Source organism: Centrocercus urophasianus, unplaced genomic scaffold (genome assembly GCF_019232065.1).
Source record: "Centrocercus urophasianus isolate 14NV4802_14NV808 unplaced genomic scaffold, USGS_Curo_1.0 seq_14, whole genome shotgun sequence".
Lineage (NCBI taxonomy): Eukaryota > Metazoa > Chordata > Aves > Galliformes > Phasianidae > Centrocercus > Centrocercus urophasianus.
This window is the reverse complement of record NW_024884586.1, coordinates 5203773-5215873: the sequence shown is the minus strand read 5'-3', so window position 1 is coordinate 5215873 and position 12101 is coordinate 5203773. Positions and strand designations below refer to the sequence as shown.

At 39.7% G+C, this 12101-nt stretch overlaps 1 protein-coding gene across 5 annotated transcripts in view; it reads left to right on the top strand.

Moving 5' to 3' along the window:
• The window catches only part of ABCC8 (ATP binding cassette subfamily C member 8), a 67255-nt gene extending 55646 nt beyond the window's left edge, over window positions 1-11609 (top strand). Inside the window, exons 30-39 of one of the 5 annotated variants that reach the window (XM_042813203.1) lie at window positions 1079-1181; window positions 2373-2486; window positions 3103-3223; window positions 3386-3516; window positions 4261-4339; window positions 5200-5308; window positions 6935-7038; window positions 7611-7744; window positions 9074-9136; window positions 10960-11609. In XM_042813203.1, coding sequence (XP_042669137.1) covers window positions 1079-1181; window positions 2373-2486; window positions 3103-3223; window positions 3386-3516; window positions 4261-4339; window positions 5200-5308; window positions 6935-7038; window positions 7611-7744; window positions 9074-9136; window positions 10960-11097 — 1096 coding nt within the window. In that variant the 3' untranslated portion in view covers window positions 11098-11609. The other 4 variants (XM_042813204.1, XM_042813205.1, XM_042813207.1 and 1 more) reach the window with 4 other exon arrangements.
• The last annotated feature ends 492 nt before the right edge of the window (window positions 11610-12101 follow it).

Genomic DNA, 12101 nt, shown 5'->3' with positions numbered 1-12101 from the left:
AATTAAGCAAAACATATCATTCCTTCATACCAGTGTACCAGGAGCTGAGTTTATAAATAAGCAGTGCTTGTTACAAGCATCATATTGAAGGATGTAAGTAGGGCAAAGTTTATAAGACGGTCGGCTTACATATGCATAATCTTCAGGCCTACAAACCTCTGTTACTACCCTGAAAAAGACTTTTGTGATACCTTTCCTTCATTATTAGATATAATTACTGACACCTTTATTAAGATCACATTAAGTTATACCTGTGCAAATAAATATGCCCAGCTAAAAGAGGTGACTGGTGGACTTGCGTACTGTCCAAGACCCCATCTAAATATGTGTAGCCAGCAGTCATCACCTTTCTTATCGGTTGTGTTCAAGGCAGAATTCATTCATGCAGCTTTTGTTATGAGTGGGTGCAGATCCACCATCAGAAGCTGTAAACAGACCTGTTTGCAATTGCTCTTAGTTTGTGTTCTCTGGCTAGTTCATTTCTGAAGGTAAAAAATTTGGTTCTTTCCACTGTGCTGCAATTTTGTTGGCTTTTTGTTTTCTGAAGTGCTCCATTCATTAGCAATAAGGATAAACATGTAATTAACACTGGAGCTTCCATGACCAGAGGACTTTAAGTTTATGCTTTAAACATGGAAGTGTCTGTAGGTACTACAGCAATGTGAGCTGAAGTTTTAAAATTTAATCTGAGAAGAAGAACTGCATTCTACGTGCGCTCATACTTCTTTTCACAAGCACATGCATGGCCTATTTCTGTTTCGTTTTTCATTTCAGGTTTGTCTTTCTCACAGTTGCCATGTAATAAAATAATTAGAAAATACCCCACATTACAGAAGTCGTGCACGGAGTTCTACCAGTGCAATAGAACCCGTTTACTCCTGAAGTTACAAATGCAGTATACATATGTCAAATACAAATCTGTGCATGATGTTCCTGAACTACGGACTTAAACTTGTGAGTCAGGCTCTCCATGAACACAAACCACTCTAAATTAATTTTGCTTTCTGTTTTACCAAGACTCAAGGCCTGACTGTTTTCTGATTGGTTTTGATTGCTGTTGTTTTTGCTTTTTTTTAAGGTATGAAGCTAAATTTCGGCAGAAGCTTCTTGAATACACAGATTCCAACAACATTGCTTCCCTTTTCCTTACAGCTGCTAATCGCTGGCTGGAAGTCCGCATGGCAAGTACTTTTATGTTTAGTTTTTCTCTTGTATACACAGTGAATTGATTTCACTTTATTCCAAGCAACCTAAGAAAATGTCCAACTGTTTTGCAGCCACATTTGAGTTTTGATGCTGTACCCTTACCTCTATGTGTATCTGTAATGAACACATGCCCTCCCATCCAGAAGTCTGAACAGAGTGTGAATTTTTCCTGTAACCTGTTGCTATTTCTCCAAGACTGGAATAATTATTGAAGATTGCACTGGCTCCTTTGTGTACAGAAGAGTATCAAGAGATCTGGTCTGACAGTGTTGCCAGCTAGAATGCCTTTGAGAAACTGTCAGTCACTGCTAGCAGGCCTTTGCCTTGTTGCTCTACAGGAACATTTCAGTATCTTTGAAACTCTTAATAAGCAGAACGATGTAGGCAAGTTTCTGCTTGGTTTGGGTCCTCTGAAGAGTGCCAGAGATACTCAAGTGCTCATTTCCTTAGAATTCTCCAACAAAGTGGCCTGGCATTAAAAAAAAAAAAAAACAACATTAAAAATAAATCATTGAAAAGTAAATCAAGGAGTTTTGTGTTGTGAATGACAGGATGCAGTACTGCCATTAATGGTTCACAAAGCATAGAAGAATGCAAAGTACACATATAGAATAACAACTTCTCTCCTACAGAGGTCATTTTCTAGTCTGTTACATAATTTTAATCAAAGACTTCTCTGTGAGAAGTTGAATCACAGTTTTAATTAAAGCAGCAAAAGCCATCCTGGAGAGACACAATCTAATAGTTGCATTCTGTCCAAGAACAGCTTGTTTGAACAAATGTGATGGTTGCACCCAGAAGAGACTACAGTGCTTCCCAGCTGTCTCTCATTAGAGAGGATCTGCTCTCAAAGGATCATGTGGGCATTTCTCTCACCTACCTCAAGTTTTTTTGGCCATCTCCATCGTATGTTTAACATACCTGTATTGACTTTTCTAGAAGATAGGAGTGTTGGTACAACTCCAGTCTACAAAAGCATTTCCAAACAATACATCTATGCTAACAGCAATACAAATAGGTTCTCAGGCAAGGTCTGTATAAAGTTATGGGGTGTTTTCTGCCTATATGTTGAACTGTGCAATGGGTTTGTGTTTTGCTATGCAGTTATGAGAACGTTGTCATCATTGGTAGACTTGTAGTGATGGAGCTTATTCATGTTCCTTCAGGAGTACATTGGAGCATGTGTGGTACTCATAGCAGCTGTCACTTCTATTACCAGTTGCCTGTATAGTAAACTCTCTTCAGGACTTGTAGGCTTGGGACTAACCTATGCTCTTATGGTAAGAAACTTAGGACCCTTCTTGTCTCTCCCAAACATGTTTTTATAATTCTTCAGGGCACAGAGATGAACAGGAAGATTGAAGGTGTCTAAACATCTCTCCGTGGGTACTGTAACATCACTGAAACCATGTGTTAACTTCAATGCACATTCAGAGGTTGACATATTTGAGTATATACTTTTTCATTTTCTAGATAAAATACTCACTGAAACAGTAGTTCAAATATGTCAATAAAAATACGGCCAGGCTGCATTACTTTTGGTATTATTTTCCATTGTGAAGAATAATGTTTCAGTGCATCAGTTGTAATTATGTCCCAGTACATCGTTCTGGACTGTCAAACAGTTTTATTTAGCAAGATGATGTTTTTTCACCTGTCTTTGCTTTTTCTCTTTCTCTACTCGTATCCATAGTACCAAAGTCTCTGTGCACTGCAGTTAGGAAGTTTAAGCCAAAGTCATTGTCACCCTATTGATGTGTACCATTCTGTTTGTCCACCACTTCAGCTCGTCAAGGCTGAACAGTTGTTGCTTTGGAGAAATATAAGCTGCATGCTGGTCAAATGATGCCAACTACTAAAAATCTGGAATTTAGGAGTTTATTTGCTTTACATCAGGTGTCTAACTATCTGAATTGGATGGTTCGTAACCTGGCTGACATGGAGATCCAGCTGGGTGCAGTGAAAAGAATCCATGGCCTTCTCAAAACAGAAGCTGAAAATTACGAAGGGCTTCTTTGTAAGTGCAGTTTTGTGCAGCATGCAGAAAGAGCTTGCTGAAATTTTAATGATTTTGCAGTGTATTACCATGAATAACTTAGTAAATCACTTAATGAGCTGATGAATTTATCATAGAAGGGTTGTTGGTTTATTTTTTCCTTCCCTTGTGTTTCTGGTGTAGCGTCCTCACAGATTCCTCAGAACTGGCCAGACAGAGGCGAGATCCAAATCCAGAACCTTAGTGTCCGATATGACAGCAACCTAAAGCCAGTGCTAAAGCATGTCAATGCTCACATTTCTCCAGGACAAAAGGTAAGTAAATGCAGTGAGTTTGAAAATAGGTTTAGAGTAGTACACCATAGAAACCGTAGCTCTGGAAGGAGTTTCATTTCCTTTCATTCATTTCATTTCCGCTGTTCATTTTAAGGACAGAATAACAGATATATTCTTTTTTCTGTGAAGGAATGTAGTGCACTGGGAAGAAATCTGCTGCGTGTCTTAGCTTTTAGAAGTGAGACATTATAGTGAGAAAGACATAAAGACATTATAGTGAGAAGTCAGAACTACACACCACATGTCAGTATCCCAGTGCCCTGCTCTCAGCACGCAGTGACAAAAGAAGTGACAGTGACCCCCTGCTACGTTGACCTACTTTCCATCATTCCCATGTTGCTCCCCTGCCCTTATTCTCATCATTTCTCTATCGCTTGGCTGCATCTCTTTGCTCTCTTTTTTTTTTTTTTCCTCCTGAATTCTGTTTGCCTGCGTCCTTCCTGCTCAGCAAAGCCACCTCTGGATTCTGTCCTTTGCTGGCAGCACTGGCCAGCTCCTTTCCATCACTCTCCAATGGTTCCTGTACACAGGACTGGCCTTGATTTATAACTAAACGCTCAGACCTGTAAAGACAAAGAGACAGCTTAGAGACTCTCTTGTAAACAGTTCAGTCTGATGGAACTGTTCAGTGGATTGGAATAGCATCTCCATCCAGTCATCTTAAGTGTCAAACACACTGCTCATTTGCACTCAGCTGATGTTCATCTTCTTTCTGTGTCACAGATTGGGATCTGCGGCCGAACAGGCAGTGGAAAATCTTCCTTTTCTCTTGCATTTTTCAGAATGGTTGACACTTTTGAGGGTAAGATTACACTTTTTCTATATCCGTCAAGCTTAGCTTCTGGAGATACATTGATATCCCTTTCTTGAATAGCAGCAGCTTTGAAGTGCAGTTTTGGAATCTGTGGGATATACTATCTGGCCACCTTTGAGTAAATGTGTTGTCATCTGCCATTTAACAGTTGTGCCGTTGACGAGTTGGATCAATAAAAATTCTCAGTCTCTGTAACAGAAGAAGTCCAAGAATGACAGAGGGTGACAGTGCTGTTAATTCCCAACAGTAGGAGCAAAGGATAGAATGAGAAAATGTTCAAGTTCCACCAAGGATCTGCACACAAGGCATAATAAATAGGACTCACTGGGTCTGGAAGACTTGTCTGCAGTCAGGCCTGCTGCCCTGGAATTTCCTGCCATACTTCTTTTGGTGTTCACTACAGCCACCCGCACACAGAGTGCCTTCATGTGCATCTTAAAAACGATGTCCACAGGGCAAAGCCAGACAGTTGTAGCTGGGGATAAAATTTCCAAGTGCTCAATAGTGATTTGGCTTCCTGAAACGACTGTTCCCCTCTGTAACTAGTCACTGGTTTGAGGTAACCTCTTACCTTGTTGTTTGCTATGTGTTTGTGCTGGTCAAGCAGATAAGTAACATTTCTAATCATTCCTTAAAATTTACTTCACATTCTTTATGGCTGAGGCTTAGTGTTAAGAGAACTGTGCTTGTTGCTTAATCAGAACTTGTTTTGTTATTGAATGAAGGGATATGTGACTCCAGGTTTGTTCCTGCTGCAGTGTACTGCAACGGAAGGTGAGCCATGTCATTGTCAGTGGCTGTGTGGCATGACCAGCAGTCTAGCAGACTGTCATTTTTCTTTTGAATAGGAAGGATTATCATTGATGGCATAGATATCGCTAAGCTCCCCTTACAGACGTTGAGATCCAGGCTGTCAATCATTCTCCAAGATCCTATTTTATTCAGCGGAACAATCCGGTAAGCATTAAGCACCAGCAATAAAAAACCAGTCACTGTGTGCATTATCCCAGCGACTTGTACAAAACTGCTGATAGCAAGCTGTTTGATTTGGGTCTCCTTTTGGAGGATCACTGGCTTTTTTTTGGTGCTTTTATCCACCCCTGCCAGAGTGCACTTCCTCACTGCCTGTGCCTGCTTAGTGTGCTGTCAGCATGAGGCATGCAGTGCCTGGAAAGAAGAGAAAGTAATTATTTATTCCTTTAGGATTGAGTTTAGTGCGTTGATCCATAACTATACAGCATGCAGTGCCTGGAAAGAAGAGAAAGTAATTATTTATTCCTTTAGGATTGAGTTTAGTGCGTTGATCCATAACTATACAGCCATTCTTGAAATCCTCCTCCATGTTTTTGTATCTGCCTGCCTTATAAAATGATAAGAAGAAAATGCAGGTTTAATGCAGAGAAAGGGGAAGCAATAGAACAATATGACAAGTACTGTAGGACTTGTGGGGTTTTGTATCCCGGAGCCTCTATCCTCTGTTGCTCCTCTAGCCAGCCATTCTTTTATCTATATGATCAAACAGCATTTTGGGCTCTTCTTTCTTTCCTCTTCTTTCTTCTTTGAGTTGATAATGCAGTAGAAACAATGAGCAAAAAGCTCTAGTTTCCAAAAACTGCCCCTTCGTATGTCTGAGACATTTGCATTAGAAAGGAACAGTACAGTCCTCAGTGCAGAGTTGCAGCACCTGCAGCTGTAGTTTCTGCATGAAAAGTCATTGGAGTTGAATGGAAATGATACAGGCTTCTGAGTTTGCTGACTTGAGACTAACAAGGGTCCCAGGATTATCTCCTGAACTGGCTGAAATACAGCATGATTCCTTCGTGGCAGAAGACAGAGTGACTGTATCCCTTTGTTTTAATCGTTCAGCTCTTCAGAAATACATTTAGGTCAGCACTGGCTGCTCACAGCACATACGGTAGCAGTAAAAAGTAAAACCAAAAAAAGTACACATGGCACTGAATCATTTATTTCTGGTTATTGCTCTGTATACAAATATGATCCAAGAGTCACATTTGTGGCTATCATTTTTGGGCCACAGCAAACTGCAATAATATTCATCCGTTCATAAATCCATGATTTATTCAGTTGTGGTAAAGACTCACGTTTCATAATTCAGTGTGAAGCTCGATTGTTGTTTAGCATTTCCGTAGCAGTAAGGACCAAAAGGACATACTGAATCTAAAAGGAGGAATGGTAGAATTTTTGCATTCAAAAAAAAATAAAAAATGAAAAAGCCTGATTATATTCAACATTTCTTTCCTCAGAGCTTTTTGTATTAAAACATAATGATTTCTTGACTTAGTTCAGAATAAAGTAAATTTTGCAAGGGGAGATACCTGCAAAACAGGACATTCTTTCCCATTCTGGTGAATTGGAGAAGTGGCATTTTGTTCTTAATCCCAGCAGTGTAAGTACAGACCAAGTCTGCTTAATTCGGAGGATTTATACCAATCAGAGATATGAATTAGGCCCAGATCTCCAGCATGATTCCAATTATTTGCAGGTTTGTTTCTAAGCACACTGAAAGAAACACATTGTAGAAGTTGATGCTGACTGATATTCTCGAATTGCACATAACTGTAGGTTTAACTTGGACCCTGAGAAGAAGTGCACTGACAGCATGCTGTGGGAAGCGTTGGAAATAGCTCAGCTCAAGCATGTGGTGAAGGCACTGCCTGGAGGCCTAGGTAATGAGACCTCCTGCTGGAGAATACTGCTTTTTCTGTTCCCAACCTTTCTGTTTCACATTTTACTATTTATAAGGAAGGCAGTTGCTGAAGAAAAAGCTTTTTAGGTTTATGCAAAGTGGAAAAAAATGGTTTCCTGCAGGCAGGGGTGCTAGATCCATCTAACTTTGGTGGTGGATGCCCAACCCTGGAGACACTCAAGGCCAGGACGGATGGGGCTGTGAGTGCCTGATGGAGCTGGAGGTGTCCCTAAGTTATAAAGCCTTAGAGTGGAAAAAAAGGATGGAGGCCACTTGGACAGGGATGCAGTGCTCTGGGTTGCACATGGCCAAGAGAAATTTACTCTTAAACATGGTTGGCTACTTTAATATCTAATAAAGAATACGTTGAGTTACAGTGAGTCAGAAGTTATGGTTGTTTGAAACAATATATAAGCAGATAAAACTGGGTCAGCATCAGAAAATATTGGAAAATTTTGACAGTGAGATATCTGCCCTGCTCTGACCTGTGCCTCTCATAAACACACCTACGTCCACAGCATAGAAGTGATGTTTTTGCTGTGTCCTTTCCAGACGCTATTGTCACAGAAGGGGGTGAAAACTTCAGCCAGGGCCAAAGGCAGCTGTTCTGCTTAGCGAGGGCTTTCGTGCGGAAGACCAGCATCTTCATCATGGATGAAGCCACAGCATCTATTGACATGGCAACTGTGAGTCTGAAGTGTTTCCAGTTCCTTGTTTTCATTGAAGTGGGTGACAGCTGTTACATGAAAAGAAAAATGGGGAAGATGATACTATCTATGCTGTAACTAACTTACACCATATTTACTGTGGACTTATTTAGTTCTGCATTATTGGTAACTCATCTAACGTGCTTTTAAATCCTTTTACTAAGAATTGAAAAGTTATTGCAACATTGTTTGCATTAGGAAAGTGAAGTGTGTTGTTTTCATTGGCAGTTTGATTTCCTAAAGCAAACAAAGCTTTGGAAGGTCAGCTGCAGTCGTCAGTGGAGGGTAAGTTGGTGAGCAGAGAAATTTCCCCAACATGGTGGACAGGACGAGTCAGGAGGTTAGAAGTCTTGAAAACAAGGTTGAAGAAATAAGGACAAACAAAAGACATACTGGATGATTGCATGAATTGCCAGAAATTGTTGGACAGATGTTAAACCACACAGCAATAGCACACTGAGTGGATGTTAGCCAAATGGAACAGTACATTCTTAAGATTCTTCCTTGGTTATAAGCTTCAGTGTTCTTCATAATGACAGTATTCTATAAGTGAAGAATATAATGAAAGTGGGTTATTGCAGCAGTCAGAATTTTTAGTTCTCTAAAATGTGAGTGGGGTAAGTGTTAGTAAGGTTGGAATTACACCATACAATTGAAACACGTTTTGAATTTTGAACACAGTTAATTCCTTGGGATATGTGTGTAGTGAAAAATTAATAGCAAATAAAGGTATCCATTCTAGTGACATCTGTAAGCAGAGTTTGGTACACGACAGTGTGTTTCCTAAATAGTAATGGATGAGTACTTGCTGAGTGAGAACTATGCACTCTCAAACTATCACAGATTCTTCTTCACTGCATACCAGGTACAGTCCCATGCTTCTCCCTGCACCTCATGGTGTTAGATGTCCCCAGTGTGCTGGGACATTCCTGGGCTTCCAGCAGGGTGAAGAACATACCATAGAGGGGCCAGTGTGCAGGCAACCAGGCAGCACCCTGAATTTGTCCTCAATTTCCTTCTCTATGAGGTTGAATTTGGGTAGCAGGCCTTTCTTTGGAAGCCAGAGCACAGCCCGTTTGTGGACAGCGCGACGGCACTGATGGCAGTGAGGGCAGCAGCAGCAAACGGGGCCACCTGGGGGCCAGGCTCTGACCAAAGTTCTGCCGTGGAGTTCATTTCTCATTTCTGCTGCAAAGGATCAATAAAACCATGGAATGATCGGTGGTTATTTAAACTTTCCTAGTATCTGTGTGCCTGTTTGTGTAACTTCTGCTCTTTGAAAAGCAGCAAACGTTTTCCTTTTTGTAGGAGAACATACTCCAGAAGGTGGTCATGACTGCGTTTGCTGATCGTACTGTGGTTACAATAGCAGTAAGTAGTCTCTGCTACCATTCTGATCCAAACAAGAATTAGAAATGCTGCATTTCTTCATTTTTGTCAGTGTTAAGAAATCTGTTAATTTGGCCACTACTCTTTCGTTTTTAAATGAAGTGCTTAACCATCTAAACAGCTTTCTTATTTAAATACATACAAACAGCTTCTTAACCACATTGCTCAGTGCTAGGCCTGATTGCCTGTGAAGACAATTCAGCGTGTGGTCTGTTTCCTGTTACATATCTTAGGCTAATTTCAAATGTAACGTGACATTGGCTGTTGTGAAATATGAGTTTTCTCAAGGCACAATAATCATTTAACTAAGGAAGAGGAAAATTACTTGATTATTTCTGCCACTGGAGGGATCAATTTTGTTTCAGTATTTAAACAAGTGAAAGAGAATTTTACTGACTTATAAAAATAAACCTTCCATCCCTGCTTAATGTGATCGAATTTAGGTTTGCATACTCCTGAAGCGATTGTACAAAGCTCTCAAGTATCTATAAATAAGATTGTTTATTGACCTGAATCAAAGCAGCTGGCTTGACAAATATGTCAGAACTACACATCTCTTTTAGTCCTCTATTTTCTAAAAATACATGTATTGCAGAGAGGTGAAATAAAGTAAATTTGCTTCTTTACATTTAAAAATAAAGCCCGATTCAAGAAATGTATGCTCAAGAATCTTACAGCATCTTTTTCTTTTCACTTAGCAGATGTATCACAGAAAACCTGATTTGTCTCATGGTATTATGCAATTATAAGAAAAGCAAATGAATAAGAAGCATAAAACCTGATTTCTCTCCATGAAAATACTGAGCGGTGCTGCACTGGAATGTGAGATTTCATTCCCTCCCCTGTCTGCAGATTGGATTAATGTCGCGCAAAGACTGCAGCAGGCATGAGATGTGTAGATGCTATCGGTGATTATTTTATGGAGCACCTGGCTAGGAAGGCAAAGAAGGAAGCATAAGTCCTGTTTTGACATGAAGGGTGCCCAGAATCTGATTGAAAACCTTATGGCTGAAGAGTGACTGTGTAAAGGGTACTGTAGAGTTCTGAGGTAAAACAGCCCTGCAGGATTAATGCAAGCCAAAACTGCAGTGCAGTTACATTCAACACTAAAAAGTGGAATTCCATAAAAATGGAGAAAAATTAATGGAGAAAGGGTAGAGGAACAAAAAAGAAAAAACTGAGAAGCAAAGAATTTGATTGAGATAGTGAAAATTACTGAACAGTATGAGTTAAAACAATCCCAAGGCCAGTGCATACTATTTTATTAGGAATAGCTCAAATAAGGGAGAAGCAGAAGGTACGGTTACAAATGTGACCACTTGCTGTTATAAAAGTTGAACCCGCAGCCAAACGATAAAAACAGAAATGATGTGAAAATAAATAAGGGAGGCTAACAAAACAGAAAGAGAGAGATTGAGAGCAATGTCAAGAAGGCTTTGATAGTAGAAGCAGTACAGGGTTGGGAGAACACTGGAGAGCAGTGCCACACACACTTGCCCCATTCCCATGTTCCTAACTGCCTTCTTGTGGCAACACTCAGTGACAGGACCCTGGGCTAGGGATGTCCTTAAGCTCAACCCGTAGAACCTTTCACACTCAAGTACCTGTATACAAGTGAAGTACTTGAGTATTTGTATGGCTCTTTGTCTTCATATTTGTCTGCTGTGTTTGCATGGTAAATCAGGATGAAAAGCAGGACTACGTGGTCTTAAACTCGATAGGAAGATTAATTTCTGGAAGGCTGTCATATACAGGAATAGATTTGGTGGGTACCCTGAACTGGCATGTTGTTTATTTGTTTTCAGCACCGCGTGCACACGATCCTGAATGCGGATTTGGTCATTGTGATGAAGAGAGGGCTTATTTTGGAGTATGACAAACCCGAGGTTCTGCTGGAACAAGAAGACAGTGTATTTGCTTCTTTTGTACAAGCAGATAAGTAATTTAAAAAAATGAAGCATTTTAAAGTACACTTGTATTATTCATTTTCTAACAATGTAAAATACCTATAAATGTAAAAATGTAAATACTATTTCATAATAAATCCAAACTTTTCCTTTTATAATAAAATGAGCAGTGTCTCCACCTGAAAGCATTAATAAATTATCCATGTACCTTTCTTTTTTGTATACAACTATTCTTTTTTATTTTGCTACCAAAGAATCATGAAGTATTGTTGACCAAACCTGCACAGATGAAATATGACAAGATACAACATCAAACAGAAGCGTGGCCAGCATGGAGCTTTTGTGTAACTCTTAAATCTCTCTTGTCATTTTGTTACTGTGTGATTTTATATGCATTGTAGCCCCACCATAGATAATGCTTATTATTGACTAAATGCAGAAGGAAAAAATAATATACCAAAGGTATTTCTGGAAAGCATATTTGCTCTTTTAATGATACGACTATGTAAAACTTTAATATCTAAATATAAAATCCATAAAACATTTCATTGCGGTTCTTTGATACTACTTGTGTCTCTTGGTCTCTCCCTTAATGTCTTTAAAAAATTAATTACAATTTGATTTCTTTAGGTTTTCCTAGGCTGCCTTGCACTTACCCCTATTGAATTATATTATACTGATTCCCAAGGGCCAGACTCCCTCCCAAATAGCGAGGAAGCTAAGAGGAGGGAGGCTGTGATGAAGTATCAGTATTTAATGCACACCGTTTCCAGATACAGCAGTTAATCTCTAAATTATCCCTCCAGAGATGGTAAACAAAAAGCATTAAACCTTTCAGTGTAGCTCAGAGCCCTGGGGACTTGACTCATTCTCTGCTCCTTTCACATACTTCGCCCACCGATACTGTTTCTGGATTCCCTGTGATCCTTACCTATAAATTATGTACACTTAAGAAAACTTGTAATCACTGAAATTATTGTGGCTTAACTGGACAGCTGCTCCTGCCCTGTCACCTGACTGTAACATTCGTTCTAGCAGTT